This window comes from Amblyomma americanum, chromosome 1, assembly GCF_052857255.1.
Source record: "Amblyomma americanum isolate KBUSLIRL-KWMA chromosome 1, ASM5285725v1, whole genome shotgun sequence".
NCBI classification, from domain to species: Eukaryota; Metazoa; Arthropoda; class Arachnida; order Ixodida; family Ixodidae; genus Amblyomma; species Amblyomma americanum.
The window spans coordinates 8,487,061-8,510,902 of record NC_135497.1 but is presented as its reverse complement, the minus strand read 5'-3'; the positions used below and the strand labels follow the sequence as shown (position 1 = coordinate 8,510,902).

Sequence of the window (23,842 nt, the reverse complement as noted above, 5' to 3'; positions counted from 1 at the left end):
CAAAAAAGAAAACCACGCGGGAACGCAACACTGGCAGTAACAAAAATATTCCTAAATCAGATTTTACATTGAAAAATGAACCATGACTGTACCAAAGAAATGAGACATGAGTGAAGCATTTCATTCCTTTCGGGACATAAATGAGTTATGAGGTTTGTTGAACAATTAAAAAAGTGATTTTTCATGGCAGCCAGCATGGGTCATTTCAAGTTATAGCTAAAGATTACAATCACATCTGATATAGATGACACGCATGCTATGAAAGCAAGATAATTTTTTTCCTTTTTTATGAGAAATGCACAGGCAGTTTCAAGGCATGCTTCACAATTTAATTTCTGGCGTTACACAAAGGCATGTCTATAAATTATTCGTTCGTTACACCAGAACCAACACTACTTAAGTTGGTATATCATGTTCATTACCTGGGTGTCATTAATAGCAAACATATGCTAATGCTGCTAATGTTATAGACGAACAAACAGCGGTTTTATGAAGACGTAAGTAATACGTGATACTGTTGTGTCCATCAGGTAGGCAGTTTCAAGGCTTGCTTCACCTTTTAATTTCTGGCGTATACACAAAGGCATGTCTATAAATTATTCGTGCGTTACACCAGAACCAAGACTACTTAAGTTGGTAAATCATGTTCATTACCTGGGTGTCATTAATAGCAAACATATGCTAATGCTGCTAATGTTATAGACGAACAAACAGTGGTTTTATGAAGACGTTAAGTAATACGTGATACTGTTGTGTCCATCAGGTAATGAACTGTGCGGCAGTTTCAGTTTCTCTTCTCTTATTTTCAAATTCAATTCTCTTACTTTCAGTTTTTCTTCTTCAGAGTTTCAGTTTCAGTCACATGCATGTTGCTTGACACCGCGTATACGTGACGCAGGAAAAGTAGAGGGGGGGGGGGGGGGGGGGTCGGAGGAAACTTGGCGTCAGCATGACATTGCTCGCTCCGGTGTGTCGTTCGATCTTGCATCTACAATACAACAACGTGCCGACGAGGTAAACCTTTACTATAAGTTTCACGGGATCTTACGCCCCCTCGTACATTCCTGAAAACCCCGGATCAGCCACCAATACCATGGAACCAGTGGAAGGCACTGTTTTCTACCTACTTAGAGGCGTCTGGCGCCTGAGCTTCCTGCATCCCGGCGCAAAGCTATATATGCTTCTGTAATCGCGCGGCGTCGGAGGTCAGCGTCGTTCCGGAACGCCTCCCGCCACGAGCGCAATTTTAAAACGAAGGAGACCTCAATTAAGTGAAGTTACGAAACGCGAAGATGCGTCGAAGGTGCCTCCGCCCGCCTTCCGTCGCGGAGACAAAAAGAGGGCTCCTTCCTAAAAACTGAGAGAGAGGGGAGAGTAATAGAAAGAAAATGGGGAACGAAGGCGCGAAATCGCCCAAGTGTGCGTTATTGCAATGGGTTACTGCCCTATATAGAGCATCACGCTCTATTATCTGCAAAGCAGGAAAAAAGAAATAAATAAAATATATAAAAAATATAAAAAGTTGAGGGGGGGAATAGGCAATATGCTTTGCTCTCAGAACTGTTTTCTCTGGTCATGAGCAAGAAAGAATGGCAGGGGGAGGAGAAGGGCGGCATGTGGAAGCAAGCATGCAAATTGGCATGACCTCAGGCGATGCAGTCGGGGTGCTGTGAATTTCAGTAGGGCTAGGACTATGATCTCTGAAGTGTGGAGAGAGTACCAGGGTTTTCATTTATACCGGCCTGCACAGTATTAAACTGATATATAAAGTATGACTCTCGTTGCTCACGCTCACGGGTATTTTGGAAGCCACTCTGTAGCAGCGTAACTTTTAGTTTGTGAAACTCATGACCTTCTTGGGAAAGATGTTTCGACAGGGGGAGGCGAGAAAGAGATCTGGTGTGCGCGCGGTGGTTGTTGAATCTAATTCGGAAGGAATTCTCTGTTTGGCCAATGTATTGCATCTGACAATCGCCACACTCGAGCATGCATACTACGTTACTACTGTCACAGTTCAAGTTTTCACGGATGGAGTGTTTGAAGTTAGAGTGTGTGCTTTGAGCTAGTGTTGTTGTCCGCATGTGCTGGCAAACTTGACGGCGATTCTTCCTGCAAGGTAGGCTAACCACAGGCTTTTGCTTATTGACAGTAGAGTGAACTACATAATTCTGCATGTTTTTGGGTAGTCTGTAGGTAACCTGTAGAACTGTTGGAAAAATTTTTGTCAGTCGATCGTTTTGTTCGATTATGTTGAAATGTTTTTTTTTAGAGTTTTGTTGACATTAGGAAGGTTGTTTGCGAAGGTTAAGACGAGATTAGAGCGGTGTTCATTTGCGGTTGCTGATTAGGGATCCCCAAACATTTCATTACGATCTGTTGCTTCCGCTTTCGTAACGGCATCATCAATAATGGAGGCCGGATAGCATTCGTCCCTCAGAACCTCCCGCATACGGCTAGAATTTTCTTCGAAGTCTTCTGGTCGTGAGCAGATCCGTTTGAATCTGATGGCTTGGGAATATGGAATTGAAGTTTTGCAGTGGCGTGGGTGGCAGCTCTTCTAATGAAGGTACTGTTGCCTATCCGTGGGCTTTCTATAGACACTGGTGATTAAGGTACCCTTCTAGTTAAACTTTCCTGCCCTCCTACGGATGGGAACGGCGGTTAGCAGTACGAAGAGCACTTTGGGTCTTCATCCGCTCGTCCGGCGACACGTTGCCGGTTGGGGCAGCAATTCCAACTTCTCAAAGCAAAACTTATTTATTAAAGACGGGACCGAAATACAAGGCAGAGATGACAAGGCAGTTTAAAGAAAAGGCAGTTTAAAGAAAGGCTGTTTAAAAAAAAGCTGTTTAAAAAAGGCTGTTAAAAACGGCCGAGCTTGAGACTCGTTGCGCTCGTCCTAAGTCATTCTTTGCAGCGGGTTTTAACCCCTTCGATAATTGGGCGGAGCTTGAGTAATCTAGCTCTCGCCCAATTTTAACCAACCGCAGTGCAGTGGCACCGTATGTGCAAGTGGGCGGAGCCCAGGGCTCGCCGGTCCGAGCCCAGTGGACCTCGCTCCTCCTGGAACGTGCTGGGCGCGTGACTGCGTACGCAGCTCACTGCATGCGCATTCGATCCACCGATTGCCACGCGTCGGAACAAAAAGGATTAGTGCCGCAGCTCACCCTAAGCGCGGGCGTCACGCCTCGGCGTACATTCCTCGATTCCCCCCCCCCCCCCCGGGCATGACTGCTCCTGGTAACACGTGCGGGGGGGGGGGGGGGGGGGGTTGTCCCATCGGCCCTGTGGGCTTCCACTTCTCCATTCGGATTGAGACGTCCAAGAAATTAATTTGACTGGTGGAGTAAGGGTGTGTGAAACAGATGTTTGGATGTACGTTGTTAAATGCTGAAATAAACTGGATGAATTGGTCCTCTGTTTTCGTCCATACCATGAATATGTTGTCTAGGAAGCGTTTGTAAAAGCCGTTTTTGTTGGGTATGAGCGGATAAACTCCGATTCAATGCTATGCATATATATGTTGGCATAGTTTGACGCCATTTTCGTTCCCATAGCGGTACCACTCGTTTGTAGGTAAAAGGAGATGTTGAATTCAAAAAAGTGGAGCTTGAGGACCAGATCAGTAAGTGCAGCGATGATACTTTGGCTAGGAGCATCAGCGTTTTTGTGTTTTCCATAGGATGCGACCAGAGCTCGGATGCCATCACCATGCGGTATGTTTGTGTACAGAGACACTACATCAAGGGTAACTAAATATATATATATATATATATATATATATATATATATATATATATATATATATATATATATATATATATATATATATATATATATATATATATATATATATATATATATATATATGCAAAGTTGAGAGACGCTTCATTTAGACAGATTTATTTTGAGTCGACGTTTTGGACAGAGCCTGTCCTTTCTCAAGACTGAAGTTACAGCGATCTTCCTCCCGTTCTTGAGGAGTTGTAATTGGCACACATGTCCGCCACATGAAAATAGCAACAAGCAATCGGGTGCTGGAAAGAAGATGGGGAGAAAAGAAAAATACTAGAAAAGGGAGGAAGAGTAATAAATAGAAAAAGAAAACTCGCTGTCGCACCCTGTCCACCGAAAAGCCACTGGGAGCGTGCAGAAAAAAAAAGAGATAGAAAAAAAGGAAAACGAGGAGCGGGAGGGGAGAATGGTCGCCCCTCAAGGCAGAGCGGCGGCGAGTACAGAAACAGACGGTGGTGGATTCGCGGAGATGCGTGTACTCGCGTGCCCCTGGCCAAAACGAGTAAAAAAAAAACAGAATAAAGCGCAGACATGGCAGGACACTTCCTTGGAGCCTCTTCGGCAGGAATAGTCAATGCGGAATCAGCGGCGCAGTTAGCTTAAGTAGAGACATGTGCACTCTGCATGCAAACACACACACAAAATAAAAATAAAAAAGGCGACAAAACATCCGAGTTCGGGAAAGTGTCGTGGGAGGGGGGGGGGGGGGAGGCGGGGGGTAAACGTGAATGGCGGGAGCATTTAGGCAAGGGTTCTTCAACTGCACCCCGCTCGGCAAAGTGGTCGAACTGGGTGGGGTGGAGGTAAAGATGCGCTTCTTTATCCCGCGCACGCTGTCACAAACGTGGGGAATTCCGAGAAAACTCTAGGGAAAATGCGTCTGTCCCCAACCGGACATCACGTCATTAAAAGTCACGTGACCATGACGTTGAGGCGTGACGTCACTTTTTTGGGCCAATCAGCCTTTCCAGCCTACCGACCCGCAATCGCTTGTCGCCGCGGTGGCTCAGTGGTTAGGGCGCTCGACTACTGATCCGGAGTTCACTGGTTCGAACCCGACCACGGCGGCTGCGTTTTTATGGAGGAAAAACGCTAAGGCGCCCGTGTGCTGTGCGATGTCAGTGCACGTTAAAGATCCCCAGGTGGTCGAAATTATTCCGGAGCCCTCCACCACCTCCTTCTTCCTTTCTTCTTTCACTCCCTCCCTTATCCCTTCCCTAACGGCGCGGTTCAGGTGTCCAACGATATATGAGACAGATACTGCGCCATTTCCTTTCCCCCAAAACCAATTAATTAATTAATGGCTGGCAGACTGTGATGTCCGACGCCCAATCATTTTATTTTTCTGTTTCATCCTTTTTTTTCAGACTTTGAGCAACAACTTTTAGTTCGTTAACGACAAAAAACATGTTTTTGGATGTCTCGTAGTGCAGCAAATGCTTAAAAAGTCCAAGTTGACTTCCACATATTACTGATAGATGATCACCAGTTTCGATTTCGAAACCTAAAAGCGTGCTGTGCACCACGCTCTATCATGCCGTTAGGACCTTCTGTCTGCTGCATAACCAGTAAGTTTTGGGCGGTTTGCAACAAAATGAACATGTTCGAAACATCCATATTGCAGCAAGTGCTTGAAGTGGCTAGAAATGCCGGAAAGTAATTACACTGCATGATGCATGGTTGTATATAATATTGTACTGTTGCCAATGGCAAGAAATCAACTACTTCGGACAAGCAAAAAGGGAAAATAATCCATGAGATAGAATAAGGACAGGAGGAAGTCCGGAATTACGTGAGCTCACAACTACATGTAGCCAGGTGACCAGTGGCAGGAGGACTGCATATGGCGCTCAATGGATGGAAGCCGGAGACGTCGCGGTAACTTTCATGGGGAGTCGTTGGCCCGCAGGGGGCACATCCCTCATATTTAATGTTCTTAGGACTTTGCGAAGCGCGCGTCTGTTGCAATCTTGCTGCGGAGCATTGCGAGAGATGTTTCGATCGGGTGAAGCAGATCTTGGAAGGACCAGCCTGCGCTGTTTCTGGTCATTTTTCCGACGATCGAACTTTCGCCGAATGGTACCTCCTTGAATAACGTTGACAAATTACAAATAAACCCATGCCCCTCTTGTCAACTTTTTCCCCTAGAAACACAGCTCCCTATAGTCCCTGTGTGATGCACACGCGCACAGTGACGTCGGGAGTAACACGTACGTCAGGCCTGACTGACCGGATTTCTTCAATTATGACAAGCAGTGCGTACGTTGATGAAATGACAACTGGAGCAAGGGGAGTATCAGACATGGCGAGCGACGCGTGAATATTAAAAAAAAACTGGGCTTGAAGGCACAGACACGTGCGCACTTACAAGGAAAAATGGCATATGCGTCGGTGCGATGAAGGCGGCGGAATTCGATCGTTTCTTAATAATAATCATAATAATAATAATAATTGGTTTTGGGGAAAGGAAATGGTGCAGTATCTGTCTCATATATCGTTGGACACCTGAACCGCGCTGTAAAGGAAGGGATAAAGCAAGGAGTGAAAGAAGAAAGGAAGAGGTGCCGTAGTGGAGGGCTCCGGAATAATTTTGACCACCTGGGGATATTTAACGTGCACTGACATCGCACAGCACACGGGCGCCTTAGCGTTTTGCCTCCATAAAAACGCAGCCGCCGCGATCGGGTTCGAACCTAGAAACTCCGGATCAGTAGCCGAGCGCCCTAACCACTGAGCCACTGCGGCGGGTCGTTTCTTACTGCAGTTTCAAGAATTACGAGAATTTTTGGGGGAAAGAGGTTTCTTGCTGTACATCTTCGCAACTGCGTCTGTTATATCAAGTTCCTGGTTGGTTAGCGCCGGTTTGATGAACTTCTTGCATATAATATGCCGCTACCCTTGTTCTCACAGGTCAGGACAGGCAAACCGGCGATTTTATTCACACTGTAGAGCAAGCATGTATCCAGTGGCCTTTGAAGATGCGTTCGGTTTTTGAGCATGATATCGACGAGCTTCTTGAGACCCTATAATGCTCTTAGGAGCGCTGACATCGGTTAAAAGTCCAACCCTGTCTTGGTGGGCAGCCAAACTGTCTATAGTAGCATTTCCTTGGCTGGAAATGCAAGCTACTACCTAGCAAACAACGTACCTCCCCAGGAGCGCCCAGAAAGGATGGAATGTCCCTGTCCCAGTACATTTATCGAACATTTCCAGACCGTAGAGGCAGGACATAAAAACACAAGCAAAAGGGAAGTGCGCCCACTAATGTCCTAGAAACGTTTTTCGAGGGTGTTGAGCAGAAACAAAAACAAATAGCATTTTGGTCCCAGAAAGGTAACTGGGAGAACGTTTTTGGGACCAATGCTTTTCAACAAAAAATACAAAGTGACTCCTCGCTCCCTTTTCTCTCTCCCTCGCGCCAAAACCTAAGGGGAGAGAAGGTTTTGCGCTTGCACTCGCTGTTTTGAGAGATCAAACAGTTTTGTTCGAACAGCCGAAGGAAGCGCAGTTCACCCCGCATCTCTCTCGTGGGCCGTCGGCTCCATGCTGCAGGCAGGAAGGTGACGGCGGTCTGCCTTTTCATCGCACCGCCGGGAGCGGCGGTCACCAACGTGCCCGTCTTCTATAGTGTTTCCAACTTCAGCACGGTGCGGCGGTCCTTGCAGGCATCTCCAACTACCAGCAGTCCTCGTTGCGCCGCTGTCTAGCAGAGGCGCAGCAATTCCCCCATCGCTCGCCCGGCTTCCTCGCTGGAAGGAAGCCATCTTGCGCACACGTATTCGCGCAGCCCGTAGCCGCTCGCGCGCAGCAGCTCTTGCTCTCATCACTGGGCTGTCGTGAATTTCGTAGCTGCGGATTCATGGCAGCTTTCCCGCGCACCTCGGCGTGCCCACATAATTCCCTTTGGAACTGGTGCAGCGGCGCGCGGCGCATCGCAAGTCTTTTGCACCGCTTCACGGCCCTACACCATTATGGCGCTCTTACAGGCGTCATTCGCGGCAGAGGATTTCAAGGCAACGGGCGACTCCTAGCGCGCACTCTGCAGCGCCTCCGACGACTGTGGCGTGTTGTTGGTGGCAGCGTGGCCATCCACTGCGGTCATAGGCGGGAGAGATCTTCGGAAGGCCGCCAGACTCTTGCTTCGAGTGCCCATGAATTAACCTGCTCTACCTACATTGCCGTCCTGTCGCAGCGGTATAGTTTGTGTTGTGTTCGCGTCGCTGACTCCCAACCCACCCCCGCCGGATTACTTGTGCCTTGATCACCTTGGTCTCGCCTCCCACGCCGTATTGTTCCGCACGCGTGGTCTGCTATACCATGGGTGCGGCGAGCCAGGGCTCCTACCTCAAGACGTCCCCCCTTTCCATCCGGCTCCAAGCAGTCTTATCTCCACTAAGTCACAAGAAAATAAAACGGGGGTGTAACGAGGATGTAAGGCATATGTTTGAGCGTTCGCTGTGCCGTGAGAAGGCGCAGGACAGAAGGCTGCGTTGAACTCATATATATAGTTGCAGCATTTTATTTCATCCCCGTGTTTCTGTTGGTAACGTCGTCAAGGTGCGTGGTTTATGCTCGTTTTTTTTAATTTTCGCCACGTAGAATTAATTTTTTTTTCCTGTTTTGATATCACGCTCAAGCTTACTCCGAGGCTCGTGCGAGTGGCAAAGTCAGAGGGAGGTTTCACCCTGCAGGATATCTGTAACCTGAAACCGCGTATCTGTATCGTACGCCCATATCGTCTTTTATTTTGGCACCCAGGTTGCTCTTTACATGCGTTTGCTTTTGCGCGTGCATACATGCTTTTGTACCCTTTAGAATGTTTGCTTAAGGTGCATCAACTTTCAGCCTGTGTTATGTTTTTATTGCTCATTTTTTTCAGATTTCTCAGAGCTAGAGGAAATTTTGGCCATTATTATTTGCTGGTGTCGTAGTGCTCCGTACATTGTGTGTTGAATGGTGCATACATATGCGTCTCCTGTTTGTATTCATTTAAATGCAAAGAGCACATCTAATAAACTGAAATTACATCTGTATTGCGCTGCTATGTCCTGTTATATGGGCGGGATCGGGCGACTTTTTGAATTCATTATTACTTTGTGTGCAAAATTCTAGCACATTTCATGTTCTTGTGGCGGGAGCAGCGCAGCACGAAACAAAGAAGAGAGAGACGGGAATCAAGGCTGACAAACAACCAGATTTTTAATCCTCGTTCGATCGAATATATACATCTCGCTCCTGCAATAAGGAAAGGACAGAAGCATGACAAACGCATAAGATGTACACCATGGTAAAAGATTTGGACAACGCATGAAGATAATCAATTTCGCTGTCACGAAACGCTATCGAAAGTATGCTGACGCATATACGTCGCTCCTTTGCCCGATGTTGAAGGCTTCTTCAATCTCCCTGGTCCGTTGGTCAAAATACGACGGGATGACTATTGTGTTGACAAGCTGCGGAGCGCATTATTGCTCTCTGCAATGTTTTGCTAATTCAATGCTGATGGCGCCCTTTATGGATATTTCGTGCTCTCGAAGCCATTCATTCAAACAGCGCCCTGTTTGGCCAATGTAGGTGCGTCCGCATGACAGAAGTATTTCCTAAACGCCGCTTTTCACACATTTCACGTTTTTTTTTCGGTGCTTTTTTCTTGCATTGATTTTTCTTTGCTCGCTGTTGACTGGTGCACAGGCTTCTTAATTTTTTGGGTGCTGACATGAGCACTTCTACACCAGCTCTTGCGCCCATCTTTTTGAGAGTGTGGGAAATGCCATTAATGTAAGGAATGACCGCATACGGCTTCCTTTCTTCTGATGTGGTTGTGACATATTTTCTGCCTCTAAGTGCTTGCAGAATCCCTTCTGCGACCCTGGATAGCAGTCTCGTCGGGTAAACTGCTGCTTTCAGCCGACGGTTCTGGGTGTCAAAACTGCCTCGAACTTCATGATGACAGGATCTCGTCAATGCGGCTCTTATTGCTACTTTTGCTAAGAACTAGAAGGACTAGAAGAGCTAGGACTAGAAATAACAAGTGAACTCCCAGAATACAACTATCCTTTCTAGGCCCTCACATATGCTGGCGGTACGGACCACGAAGCTAGAAGGGACTGCTCCGATACACATCTGCGCACACCACGATCATCAAGCGGGGGTAGAAAAAAACAGCAATGAGAGCCGCATTGACGAGATCCTGTCATCATGAGGTTCAAGGCAGTTTTGACACCCAGAACCGTCGGCTGAAAGCAGCAGGTTGCCCGACGAGACTGCTATCCAGTGTCACAGAAGGGATTCTGCAAGCACCTAGAGGCAGAAAATACGTCACAACCACATCAGAATAAAGGAAGCCTTACGCGGTCATTCCTTGCATTAATGGCATTTCCCACAGTCTCAAAAGAGTAAGAGCAAGAGCTGGTGTAAAAGTGCTCATGTCCGCACCCAACAAGTTTAGAAGCCTGTGCGCCAAAGTCAACAGCGAGCAAAGAAAAAAATCAATGCAAGAAAAACACCCGAAAAAAACATGTGAAATGTGTGAAAAGCGGTGTTTATGAAATACCTCTGTCATGCGGACGCACATACATTGGTCAAACAGGGCGCTGTTTGAATAAACGGCTTCAAGAGCACAAAAGAACCCTAAAGGGCGCCATCAGCAGTGAATTAGCAAAACATTGCAGAGAGCATGAATGCGCTCCGCAGCTTATCAACACAATGGTCATCCCGTCATATTTTGATCAACGGACCAGGGAGATTAAAGAAGCCTTCAACATCCGACCAAAGAGCGACATGTGCGTCTGCATACCTTCAATTGCGCTTCGTGACAGAGAAATTGATTATCTGCGTGCGATGTCTTAATAATTCACCACGTGTACATCTTATGCGTTTTTCATGCTTCTTTCTTTTCCTTCTTATACGAGCGAGATGTATATATTCGACGAACGTGCATTAAAAATCTGGTTGTTATTCAGCGTCGTGTCCCGCCTCTCTCTTTGTCTCGTGCTGCGCTGCTCCCGTCACAAGATCATGCACCAACCAGCCCAAATTTTCACCTTGTTAAAGCACATTTCATGTAAACAGGTAAGTCTGAATGGCCTAGCCAGCAAGCATTCACGCGTGTTGACAGACGTATTACACCACCAGTAACGTAAGCATGTGCCTGAAATTTGGCACATATGTGCGCTTAGATGCCTGAAGTCTGCATGAAAAAGAAGAAATAATTTTATTGAGCCAGAGCCGAGAAATCTATCATTAACCTTTTGGGGCTGTCCCTGGGACGCACAACTTTTTGGACACGGCTAGTTGTAGGGACGTTTTTTGGACGTCTTCGGAAAAAATGAGAACCTCATGGGGACATTCCAAACGTCCTGATGGGATATTTCTGGCAGATTTTGAGGAGGTTTTGTGTTTGTTGGGTAACTACAGAATAATTTGACGTTGTGTTTGGCTGCCAGTTTTGCTTCGAATTACCTTGAGCCATCTTTCCCGGTGTTCTAAGTCGGCAGGAATTTCTTGGAACGAAACGCCGGGCTTCTTGTTTCGCTGACTGGACATTCAAAACGGAACGCGACAGCAACGCATTTTCGCTTGCTACTCCCTCCAGCAACTGCAGTCATCCACGCGTCACTTGTCAAACGGTAACACTAAACACACCAGACAAACATTATAAGAAACAGCGCACCACAAGGCCTACTTTTTGCTGCAACGGCAGTCACAACAAAATTCTGTGCTGCCTGCGTGTTGTCTGCTAGAGGGTCATCTGACAGCGCTGTCACACGGCGGACGCGCGCTCTACGGCGGGGAGAAAAACCCCTAGTGCCTAGGCATGACTACCATGACGCTTGACTACAGCGTTCTGGAAGGAGTTGTAGTGGCAAAAGCGAAGCAAGTTTCGATGGGAGGCGCCGAAGCAAAAAAAGCGGCCGGCTGCGCGCGGCGCTGCCGTCGAATACTGGAGGGGAAAAGCTGGCCGTCTGTGTTGCTGCGCCGTTGCATTCAGCGAGTTTGAGCGTTTTTATTTGGAAAGGGTGGCGTTTTAAGCTCGTTGGGATAAAAAAAGCGGGTAAGCGCGTCCCTCGGAGACACAGTCATATGCAAAAAGTCTGCAAAACGCGGGCGCTACTCCACACCCAGCCGATCGCGAACGTTTCGCCTTAGTGGGGCACCCTGAGGATACATTGCCAACCAAACGCATATAGAGAAAAAAACCACCCTGGGCAGGAAAAGGCACTGCAGAGCAAGTAGGCGGCCAGCGAACGCGAGCAAAGTTGACGAACAATTACAAGTGATGAGCAGTGAAGCTCGAGGAGGAGGTTAAAGAAGATTGGCTGTATGAAATGAAGGTGAAACCACATCGGCAACAGCACGGAATCACGGTAAAGCAAGACTGAAAGGGTGTGGACGAAGAGTCAAAAGAACGAACGGAGGTGTTGGAAAAGACAAAGTGAAACGTTTGGATCGGTATTATGGGGTTCGACCTGGGGTTTAAACTCGTAATCTGAGTCACTATTGGGACAAGTGACTCGGGTTACGAAGGACGCCGTATAGCCGCTCTGGATAATTTTTAACCCCTGCGAACCCCTGAGGTACGTTCTTTAATGTGTACTGACATCGCACAGTACACACAAGTCTTTATAGCACTTCGGCTCCATCTAAATGCGACCGCTGTGGCCGGGATCCAACCCGAATCTTTCGGGCCAGCAGCCGAGCGCGCACTACAACACCATTGATCAACACGTCATCACAGCGGCGAAAGAAAAGGGAAGCGCGAAAAAAAATACAATAAAGCAATTGTGCTCATTAAGCACGAAAAAGAAGGCAATAAATAAAACTATGGGAAGAGACAAACAGATTATATACACCTACGTGCGCCGACGCGGACAGAAACGACATTCCCCTTTCTGTGAGAATGAGAGGGCTCGCTGATGCGTCAGAAGTAATTTGAACGGTTTCGGTTATTTCTTTGGTAAGGCGGCCACTATTTGTGATCACTCAGCAGCTCTCAAAGACTGGCAGGCATGCCGTAGTCGTGACATCATTAAGGCGTCCGGCACGGCACCTTTGAATCACGTATACTCTTTCCATATGGCTTGAGCACCAGTACAAAGTGGAAACGGGACAGTTTTCTGCATATATGTATCGTGTGAACATAACAGCTTTATTTTATTAGTAAATATGTGCCACCTGAGAATGTACGTCCAAGCCCGAAATGAATGCTCTATTAAAGTTCGTTGCGCTGTATAACTGCATCAAAATTAGCATGTTCTAATTATAAAATTGCATTTATTTGGCTTGTGGTTAAGTTAAAGTTAAACATAATTTTGAAAAACAGTCATTTCTAAGATTAGGCAGGAGCGATCGACATGGAAGTCAGTTATAAGGTCTGCATTAATTTATTAGTAGTGAAAAACAAAGCTTTGAGAAGCGAGTATTAGAAGAACAAGAAACAGTATGGGTTGGCCATTATAACTAATGGCGCAACCAATTTAAGTGAAGTTGAACAAATTAAGAATAAGCACTGACACCATGGGTAGAAAATTGCGCACTATAAGGCGATTTGCATGAATGGCCTTCATTAAATAGTGGGCATCGTACTCTCATGCAGCTGATGCTACATATCTGCCCGTTCCATCAGCCATGAAATGTCCAACTGTGGAAGGGTAGCTGTAAAATCTCCTAGTAGCGTTATAAGAAACGCCTTGAGCGCATGATATTTTAATAGCTAGCATTGTAAAATTTTCACGAATAAAAATACATTCAGAACGGTGGCGAATTATTGCGTAGGAAAAAAATCAGGGATCCGGTGCCTAAATTTGTTCTGAACATCAACGAGTGAGTGAAACAGTAAAAGGCACTTGCGGACTCATATCGTTCAAGCGCTATTTCGTGTGTAAGATATTCCACCTGACCTTCTTGAAAAAAAAAATTATGAAACAAAGCCACAGAAAAAACAATTAGATTGGCAGTTTACTTTTTTCAGATAGAACCAACTTGCAGTCAAAAGTTGTAGGTTATGTCTTTACCATTCCAAGGGCTGCCCAGGATATCCTACGGGGGTGGCGTACGTCGAAGGGGGAGTTAATTTTTGGGCATTGCTCCTCTTCAAGACAAAATAAAAAGAACAAATTGCGGCATTGAGACAGCGATATATTGGTTTCACATAACGCAACGCAAAGATTAAGCCGCTTAGGTGCTTGTGAGCGAACAAAATCAATTGACAGAAAAGAGCGCCGGGCAAATTTTCTAGTGTTCCTGTATATGTTCCCGCAGGGAGCATCCCTGCTGGAGCATATACAGGAACACTAAAATTTTCGAGGTAGCGGCGCCTCATTAAAAATATGGGATACTTATGTGATAACGCCATAAAAAACAGTGCGACTGTCCTGTCGGCCCCTTGTAGCCGCGCAGCGCGCGTAACGACGACGCGTTGTTTCGGCTCCAGGAGTCTACGTCAGCGCCGCGCCGCGGCAACCACTTCTGAAGCCTCACGGGGAGAGCTCCGCTTTTGCCACTACAAAACCTTCTAGAACACTGTAGTTCGACGGACGTCAACATGCAGCCAGCCAATGCAGCGGTTGCAGTAGTTTAGTGGTTGCCCCCTTGAATCCATGCAGAAAGGTGTGCCGAAATGTCTCTTTCCGTAAGCAGTAAGAACTGGAAGCCCTCAACGAAAGAAGGTGAGCACTTATTTATCCTTGTACCTCCCAAGTGTACTCTATTATCACTGTTTATCCCTAGTGACGTTAGGCCTAGGGTAGCAGGCCCGTCCAACTGTTGGCAAACATCGGTGGAGCCGACTCAAGTTTCGGTACCGGAAGCGTCCGTGCTTAGTTTCTACCATGTATTATACTGTTGCGCTGCATGCGTACGGGCTTTCGCACGGATGAGCGGACCACCTTTGACGCCCTTGGAGTTGAGTGCTGGAAGCAGCCAAATATTGGTTGACAGTGATGCTTCATCTCGTGTTTGGCGAGCCGGCGAAACGCTGGGCGAATGGATGGAGGCGTCCGCGGGGAGCAGGGATTTTGAGCGCACTCGTTAACAGCTCCTCCTCGCTGGTGTGCGACTTTTGCCAGCCTATTTTGAGCCTAAACACGTGCTTCGTTTTGGAAGAAGGGCTTCTGGTAGTCTGCTCAGCAACGCTATCGACATCTGTTGCTCATACGAACGGCTCCCGCGAAAGCAGTCTGTTCGCGCGGATCATCACCTTTGCAAAATGTGTACAAACCATATCTCACGCTTTTAAGACGCTTCAAGCCTGAGGTATAGGTTTTGTGTCCCGTAATGCATCTAATACCACACAGCCTCGCCCGTTACGTCCCATGGCGCCTTGCAGCATGCTTTCGTTTTCATGCTTATAGGTTATTCTGAGCGCTGAAATTGTGACTACTGCGATGAATTCCTGTCCACCTGCGATGCGATGCTCACAATATAGCAAAACAGCACTAGGGTCTGTGTTTCTTAAGAGTTCAATATTTGTGTGAGGACCAACATTAGCATCATTATCATATCCTACTAAACAAGACTCATTTGCTTAGTTTGTGCAGCCAGGCCGAGTTCCCTTTGCACTTTTTCTGTTCTAAAGCATGAGCTTTTTCACAATAAAAATGTTTTTGTGCTTACTGCGTACTCTGTGGTTTATTATGCGCGCCATTAGCACAATGCACGTACAGTCTTGGTCAAAATGCTTCAGGCCGCTGTGGATCAGCCAGCCGCGGCTGCTCTTCACGGTCGTGGCGCTGCCACTGCTGGTGAAAACATTTGATTCTTGAGCATTGTGATTACAGTTTACTGATGGGCTGGCTCGATACCGTGTAGGGTGGCCAGGAGCTTGTGGCTCTTAGTGACTCTTTAAGCTCAGCCCACCAGCTGCTTTTGTGCCTTGACACCATGATCTCCCATCGCTCTGTCTCGGTGAGTTTCGGAGGATGGCTGGAGCTTAGAGCAAATGTAGAGGATATGGTGAAAGTCTGCTCTGGGTGCCCTGCTGAGGGTGGATTCAGGGGAGAAATGGCCGGGGTGTATAAGGGCAAAATGAGCTGGGGATAGAAAGGTACGGGAGCGGTCACCAGGCCACCTGCTTGAGATTAGAGAGGGATTTGCTGTGGGGGTGCCTATAGTGTAGAGAAATTTCGTCATGTCTAGGTAACCAGGCGTTCGCGTGGTCTGTAGCTGGCCCTTCTCGGTTGACGTATGTGCTGTGGGCTGCTTCAGTGCCACCCAGGGTTGCCCGCATATACCCATAGGAGTTGAATTGATCCCGTCGGGGGTTGAATAGAATTGAGAATTTGAAAGCAGGGGTGTGTAAATCCTGCCTCATGCGAAATTCCATATTGCTGTTCTTGATGACTAGAAATTAGTGTGGCAGTGGTGAAGGTGATTGCCATGGCAATTGCAGCTTCCTCCACCTATAGTGAGGATGGAGCTTTGGTCAAACCAGAAACTATAGGGTGGAGTGTGTTCGAAACCATGTTCAAAGTATAGGCTTGATGATTGGCATATTCTGTGGCATCCACTTAGACTGCTCCAGTATTTATGCGATAGTGTTAGTGCAACGCCATGGCTCTGGCTTTTTGGCGAGCTGGGTGGTGGACTGGATGGACGTTTTTGGGGAGTGAATGGATTGTTACATGGGATTGAATTGCTCCCGGGGTGGAGTGCATGTGTCTGAGGGAGCTTGTTTGTGTCATTGACACCTTGGGTGGAGCGAATGTTTCTTCCCAAAGCAGAGGAAAAGTGCACTAATCAGGCAGGCCAATAAAAGGGCCCTCAATCTCCCCAGGCACAAGTCTAATGCTCGTATCCTCCTTATGGGGGTTCACAGCACACTAGATGAAACAGTAGCTTGGTTTGGGCTAGTTGGTAACAGTTCTTAGAAAACATAGCGCAAAAAGGACACGGACGACACAGAAGCGCCTGTCCTGTCCACTTCTGTGTTGTCCGTGTCCTTTTTGCGCTATGTTTTCTAAAAACACTAGATGAGCTTATCGAAACCCATCGTACAGCACAACTCTGCGCTAAATGGCAGGCATCCTGGGAAAATGGTATAAACAACAGACTCCACCTGGTCAAGCCAATACAATCAGAATGGAAGTTATGTAGACACCTAGAATGCTTCATTGAAGTGATTGTCACCTTTGCATTTGACACGCACATCTTGTGCAACTTCATTCTCATAAAACAAAATAAGCTGAGGTGTGCTGGATGTGAAGAATGAGTGAAAAACAGAAAATAAATGCTGATGGCTTCCCAATGGCTGTGGTGCTCGGTCCAGGGCCCCAGTGGCTTGTGCTGTCTGCTTCGCCATGCCGATCAGCGGAGCTGGTTTTCAAAGTTTGTGCTGATCAGCGTAATCTCCCACTGCTCAGGAGTAGGCTTGTGGTTAATCGGGGGATAATCATTTTGGGGCATGCACATGCTGTGTGGAACAGTGAGGGGTGGTCCTCACATAGTGGACATTTATTACTTTATGCAGTTGGCTGGATTTTATGTAGGAGCCTTGGGTGGGGGTAGGTATTGGTCTGCAACTGTCTCCATGTTACCGATTGTTTCTTGGCAAGTTTCTTGTGTGATGGCGCGTAAGTGTGTCTAGCCTCTTTCTGTTGTTGGAGGATTGTGCTACACTGTATGGGAAGCGTTTGCATCCTTTACATCCTTCCTTGGTCTGCTTGGTTGATATGTGCTCGAGCATTGCCGTTTGTCTCCTGATGACCATATCATTGTGACGTTCCCGAGGCTCTTCCCGCTCATCTTTAGGATTTTTGCATGTGAGGGTTGAGATTCTGCCCATGCTGAATATTCTGCACGCTTCTTGCGAGTCAGTCACAGTTTGTTGCAAGTTTTCTGTTTTCAAGGTTAATGGCAAGGACAATTGCTATCAGAGTTCATAACAAGCCACATCTTACTCATGTATTAAACTCTTAAGAAAAGTTGAGGAAAAAGCATGCTATGCAATTTATAGAGGGCACATCCTCTTCCACCCTAGCTTGGAGACAATTGTTGATACTTCTTGTGTTTTAATGCGTGAACATAGAGGGGCCATGTCGACTGAAGCCGTCGAGGAGTGATGAAAGAAAAAAATTGGTAGGGATTTAACGTGGTAGGGATTTAAGTGTTTACTCATGGTTTTGCTTGGCTGAATATTAGACTGAGGTTATGCTCTGATTGAGGTTAAACTGATCTGGTCTATTCGTCCCACAGATTGAGTTGCCGAAGACGACAGTGTGCAATGCACAGCGTGAGAGTGTGTTGTAGTTTAACATGAGGGGTGATCAGCTGCGGTGATGGCATAGTGCCCTCGTGCAGTGGCCAGTGAAGCTGATTTGTTCGCGCCACCGCGGATTCGAAACCCAGTCGCGGCAATATTTGTTTTATTTCTGCATGGGCTGTTGCTACGCTGTGTTTTGCCAAGGTCACCTTCATGACAAAGCTTCACACATATTCGGTGAGCCTGTTAGACCTCGTCAAGTAGTGCTTTTTGCACTGAAATAAACAAAACAAAAATAAACGTGCAGACAGCAAGATTTCAACTCTCAACCTTTAGGTTGGGAACAGAGTATGCATCCCACTAAGCCATCACAACATCTGTCGTGGGAGCAGGAAAGTAATGTCTCCTTACGAGACAGCGCTGGTTGTCGTGGGAACAGGGGCACACGGCACTGGGGAGATCAGTGGAGTGGGCGGAGCAGCGCCACTGCTACTACGTGTACGTGGGTCATACACCACGCATCCCATACCTCACACCGTGAGCTTAAACTAAAGCAAGTAGCAGCAAAAGGTAAAGAAATCAAACAAAAAAAAAGTGTATGGCGACTTTGGAAACGAGCCGTGCTTGTGTATTACCGTCGGATCGACTCGTTAGTCACTTGTGAATTTTTTAGTTTCCTAAAAGAAGCTAAGCTCTTCAATTACATTTTAAAAACCTGTTAGTGCTTACCCGCAAAGTACCATTTGGTGCATGATAGCCTTAGTTGCTTATGTGCCATAAAACGACACAAAGCAGAGTGGCACCAGTGAATTGTCACGGAATTCAACGTGTGTGGGATTAGTGCTTCGGTACCAACTTCTCAAGCATATTTAAGTATTTCACTGTCACCTGTTTATAATTTTTTTTTGACAGATCAATACTTACATGACCATTGATCACATGTCTGATTGAAAACAAATGGTTTGTAATTCAGCAAATCTGCTTGTACTGTGGCTACATGTTCAATGAACGGTGAGTGACCAAATGCCGAAGGAAGAACTGTTTGTGTAGACAGTTATAAGTTCTGCATAGTAAATTGTGAATCAAATACGATGAAAGTCTGGCATTTTTTATGAACAGGTCAATCCTGCCACTTCGTTTCGCTTGACGGATAAAGAAGTGCCAGTTATATCATAGTATGCAGTTGTACTGCTTTATAAACTCTAAATAGTGTAAAAGCACTTATTCTGTGTCCTTCTGCCTTGGTGTTTGTCTTGCAAATGCGCTTAACTACTTTCTGAAACCATCTAACCTCTCTACCATTTTGTTGAGCTTGTGAACTAGTTCAGAATAACTGCCTCTTTTTAAAGAGACATTGCTTGATTTGCTTGCAATTAGACAAAAATTGTCCCAGTGCTGCCACTGAATGCAGTGTATGTAGACATGAAAGGCGGTAAAACCATCTCGCATTTAATGAGCAAAGTTAACTCTCTAAAATCTCTGAATGGTGCCCACCTGAAAGGAACCAACAACTGACCAGAACGTGTCATAAGAGTATCGTGGAAAGGGAAAGATCTAGTATGGTATTGTAAGGGTCAAGCATTATAATATCGAAACAACAAGGATTTGTAATTTTAATTTGGCTTTGAAAATCTCGTGTACGACACCTTGTGATGAAACTGTGTATCCTACCACGAGGGACCACACATATTGATAAAATTTTGCTTATAAGTGAAGGGCATGGTTTTTTTTTTATAAGTATTAGTGATATTTTATGGGGTAGTTCCAGAAAAGATCAACCAGAGGGTGGCTGATAAACCTCTAAATTTACTTGATATTTTTATGTCATAACCTGGTGACTAGAATGAAGAACTTTACAAGTGGTTTTGTGCCCAGAATTTTTTTCAAAGCACAGAAAGTTTTTGATTCCGAAGAGATGTAGCCCTGCGTTTACGTGCTTTGGTGTTTTGCCCAACTTTGGTTATGAATAAATTAAAATATTGTCATGCGCTACCATGTACCCTGAAGTAACAACGCAGAAGTGCGTATGCAAAAAGAAGCTCGGAGTCTTTCTGCTGACGCACCAAGCTCGGGTTGGCCTCATTATGCACACAGCCTTTGTAAATAGAACCTGTAACAGTGTGCTGCAGGTGCTGGGTCGATCACCATGGAGCCCTCTCGACATCGCTGGAGCTGAAGACTTGCCAGACTGCCCCCATTGCCCGTGCAAATGACCCAGGAAGCCGACGCACGTTAAGACAGGGCAGCAGTGCCCGATTGGCGGCACTGCCGCGAGCCGCGTACGTTTTCTGGGAAGGCTGGTGAGACGTGGATGAGTGGCTCACCGGTTACCAGCAGGTGAGCTAATGTAACTGCTGGGATGCCACCCTTAAGCTGACCAATGCTGTTTTCCTTCTGTATGGTATCATGTTAACATAGTTTGAAAACCATGAAACGTCTTTAACGAGTTGGGACTGCTTCATGGAAGAGATCCGCAACTGCTTTGGGGATACTGTCGCCAAAAGGAAATGTGCTGAGCAGTCTTTGCTTCAGAGTGTGCATGTGCCTGGTGAGACGTGCACGGCATGCATAGAGGAAGTACTGAAGCTCTGCAAAGTCATTAATCCATGTACATCCGAAGATCACATTGGCCATCTCTTAAAGGGCATCGTAAAGGGCGCCTACAGTTTTCTTATTAGTAAAGGCAACTTAGACTCTGCCACGGACATCATCAAGCATTGCTGCACCTTTGAAACTCTTAAGCTACGTCACATTAACTGCTGTGAATCTTCCTGACTTCATTCGTCAAATCGTCCATGATGAACATTCCCGGCATCAAGATCTTGGGCACCGCAGTGAAGTTCCTATGAGAGCTGTTCTCTGCAGGCAGCTCCGGCCCATCGCTCCTCCCCTTGGAGGTTGCCCAGTCACACCCCTACCTGTGAAACTCGCAGTGATTACACTGACTCTGCCCGGATCACCCGTCCCTACCCCATTGTGCCAGCTCGTCCGCAATGCCACCAGTGGCAGCAGGAGTACGATAGCCGCTTCGACACTGGCTACGAGGAATGTTATTCCGAGTGCCCTCGCAACCCACCAGTTTGTTACCGATGTGGTCTGATGATCACATATCCAGATTTTGTCGTCGCCGGGGACAGATTTCCTGCTACCAGCGTCAATGGTCGAACTCTCGCCCGAGTTCTAATGTGCCTGTTTGTGACCTTATCCTTACATCTTCTCAGTGCCCATCCAGTTAACTCCACCACAGAATGACTCTCCTGCCTCTGATCGAAATCTGACTCCATCCCCACAACACTCGCTGCTCGATTTCTCCCCAACGGCATTCCCCACTGCCACTGGGAAACTAGTGTGTGTGGCCCATGGAGGTGCAGTCACAGGGTCATTGATGTTACCAATTCCTCTGCCCATCATTATGTTAAAGGACTGTCTTGAAGTTTTAGTGGACGACGGTATTTGAGTCATGGCTTTAATGGACACTGGTGCCACAGTGTCAATAAGTTAAGCTTTCAGGAACCGTCTTAGTTGTAAAATAATGTTCGGTTGGGATAGTGCTCTGATATTTCATGGCGTAGAGGGAGAATCATTGGTTCCGCTTGGCTTTGTAAATGTAGTGATCACTGGTCATGGGTTTCGAACTGAATTCACGGTGCTCCCTCGCTCTATGCACGATGTTTTCCTAGGTATGGACTTCTTTCACCAATGCGGTGCCACTCTCGACTTCCGTAGTGGCGGCATATCATCAAGTCCTGGTCTTCAGTCGGCTCTCATAGAAGACTTGCTGATGGATGCCCAAGTGTTTTCTGCCTCTGCAGACACCGTCGTTCCAGCGATGCTCGCCATATTCATTCCAGTTGTGTCCTTGAGCACAGTTTTCGATGTCTTCGATGTTGTGGTGGAACCTGCTTCCCTTAACTGCGCAAAGAAACGTATGCTGGGGCCCCGCAGCCTCGTCCGTGTGACGAAGGGCCATGCCACTTTTTGGACTGTCAATCATTCCAACGAACCTGCCATATTGCTATGTGGTTTCAAGTGCTCCGGCTTTGAAGAAGGACTTTCTGTGCCAGTTGCTGCGCTCAGAGACGTTTCCCGTCCAACTAGATGCTGCAACCTGACCGAACTCACTTCCTGGCCAGGGTCAACAAATCCCTACCAGCCAGCGACCGCCAAATATTGGTGGCTGTTCTTTTGAAGCATGCGAATGTGTTTGACTTCGCTTGCGATCAACCACCGCAGATTCCAGCTTCCCATAGCCATTACATAAATACTGTATTTGCACAACCGATTCAACAGAAGCCATACCCCGTGACACGCATTTGTTCGTTGCTAATGCAGGGTCCATAGGTAGCGCGTGACAATATAATAACAGGTAGCTCTAATTTTTTAGAGTGTAACTATGGATACTTTCTGTTATGAGCTCTTTTTTGTTACATTTGTTAAACTAGGCCCGAGTAACTTTTTTTGTCTTTTGTGTGGTGGGCTGAGCCTTGTGCACGAGTCTTACCGCTACATTGTCAACATTATGCAGTGTGCTTTTGACAATTATGGCGAACGCCACTAGCGGTGAGGAGCGCACCTGGTGCAGGATAAGGTAGCTGCCGCGCAAGCTTCAATGGCTTCAATCTATTTGAGTTGGTGGGTCCTGCTGTGTTCTCAATTTGCAAAGGCTGAAACTTGTTGGGCAGAAGTATATCTGGAAAATGATCCGTCCATAGGGTACGATATATTTTTAGGAAAGGTACAACATGATTACAACATTGCATTTCCTATAATTGCCATCCATAAGCACAAAAAAAGTAAGCTCTCCAACACAAATTGTTGGAGAGCTGTCTTACAGGACGGAGGCAGTCTACATGGCTACAGGAGCTTAAATCCGACACAGGTATAATAAAATTCGGTGTGCCACAAGGCTCTATCCTCGGCTTTCTACTTTTCTTTTTATATATTAAAGGGGTTGGGACATCAAATTTTGAGGCTATAGTAAGCTTGTTACAGGCTTCCTCTGTATGTAAGGTCACCAATGGCAAAGTATTAGATGGAACAAGCGCTTAAAATATATTTTAATTGAGCTCCAGAGTCCCTAAGTGCTCTTTATCACGATGGATACCCATCGCTAGCGCTATAGGTGGTGACGTAGAGCCCTGGGAACGATATCAGTGAATAGCAGTGACATCACAGCACAGTAATGTGACGTACTATGAACGGCAACGCGCGACATCGGTGAGGCACTGCTTCGGCGACTCAGCGGACGGCGTGCTGATCGGCATATATGCCGTTGCTGACACACCAGCCATCAACTTATAGCGGCGGCCGAGCGAACCCTTCACGTCGATGAGACGATGACTCTCTTGTCCGCCGGGTTCGTATGTGCGATGTCGGCGATTGTGGAGAGCGAGTTCACAAGTTTTAGCGAAGACATATGGTCATCAAGCGTGGCTTTGACAACAGTGAGCTTAAATCGAGGATTGTTTGCATCTTAGGACGCAAATACATCAAGCGGGAAGCGCCGCTGTTAGGCGGTGTGACCCAGTCTGTCAGTCAATGCGCGGCGGCAGCTACGTCGGCGTCGCTTGAGGGCAACAAATTAAGCCATTTTGTTTATCTCAAATGGGTGCCGAACATACCTCTAGATAAACCAATTTAAATTAAAGTACTGGACACATCGGAAAAAGCAAAAAAGCAGCTACGAGTCAAACGCCGGTCCTACACATTGTCAACAACCTGGCTATGAAGCATTCCCCAGGCTGGCGCTCACATTCTTCGGCGATTCTTGCAAAGTTATCGCTGCCAGTTTGGCTGTCATGTGGTAGGGTGTACACGGGCCAAACTGTCAGATGTGTTAATGACCGCGCA

At 46.7% G+C, this 23,842-nt stretch overlaps 1 protein-coding gene across 7 annotated transcripts in view; it reads left to right on the top strand.

Annotated features, from left to right (window-relative positions):
- Nucleotides 1-14,283: 14,283 nt before the first annotated feature.
- LOC144109669 (cyclin-dependent kinase 14-like) overlaps nt 14,284-23,842 on the top strand; it is a 223,840-nt gene continuing 214,281 nt past the window's right edge. For 2 of the 7 annotated variants that reach the window (XM_077642512.1, XM_077642497.1), the window contains exons 1-3: nt 14,287-14,462; nt 18,905-19,003; nt 20,112-20,329. Coding sequence is in view for 2 of the 7 variants with exons in the window: in XM_077642522.1 (XP_077498648.1) it covers nt 14,414-14,462 (49 nt within the window). In the remaining 5 variants the exon portion in view is untranslated. Of the gene's footprint in view, nt 14,463-18,904; nt 19,004-20,111; nt 20,330-23,842 lie in introns of all 7 variants that reach the window. The other 5 variants (XM_077642508.1, XM_077642491.1, XM_077642522.1 and 2 more) reach the window with 5 other exon arrangements.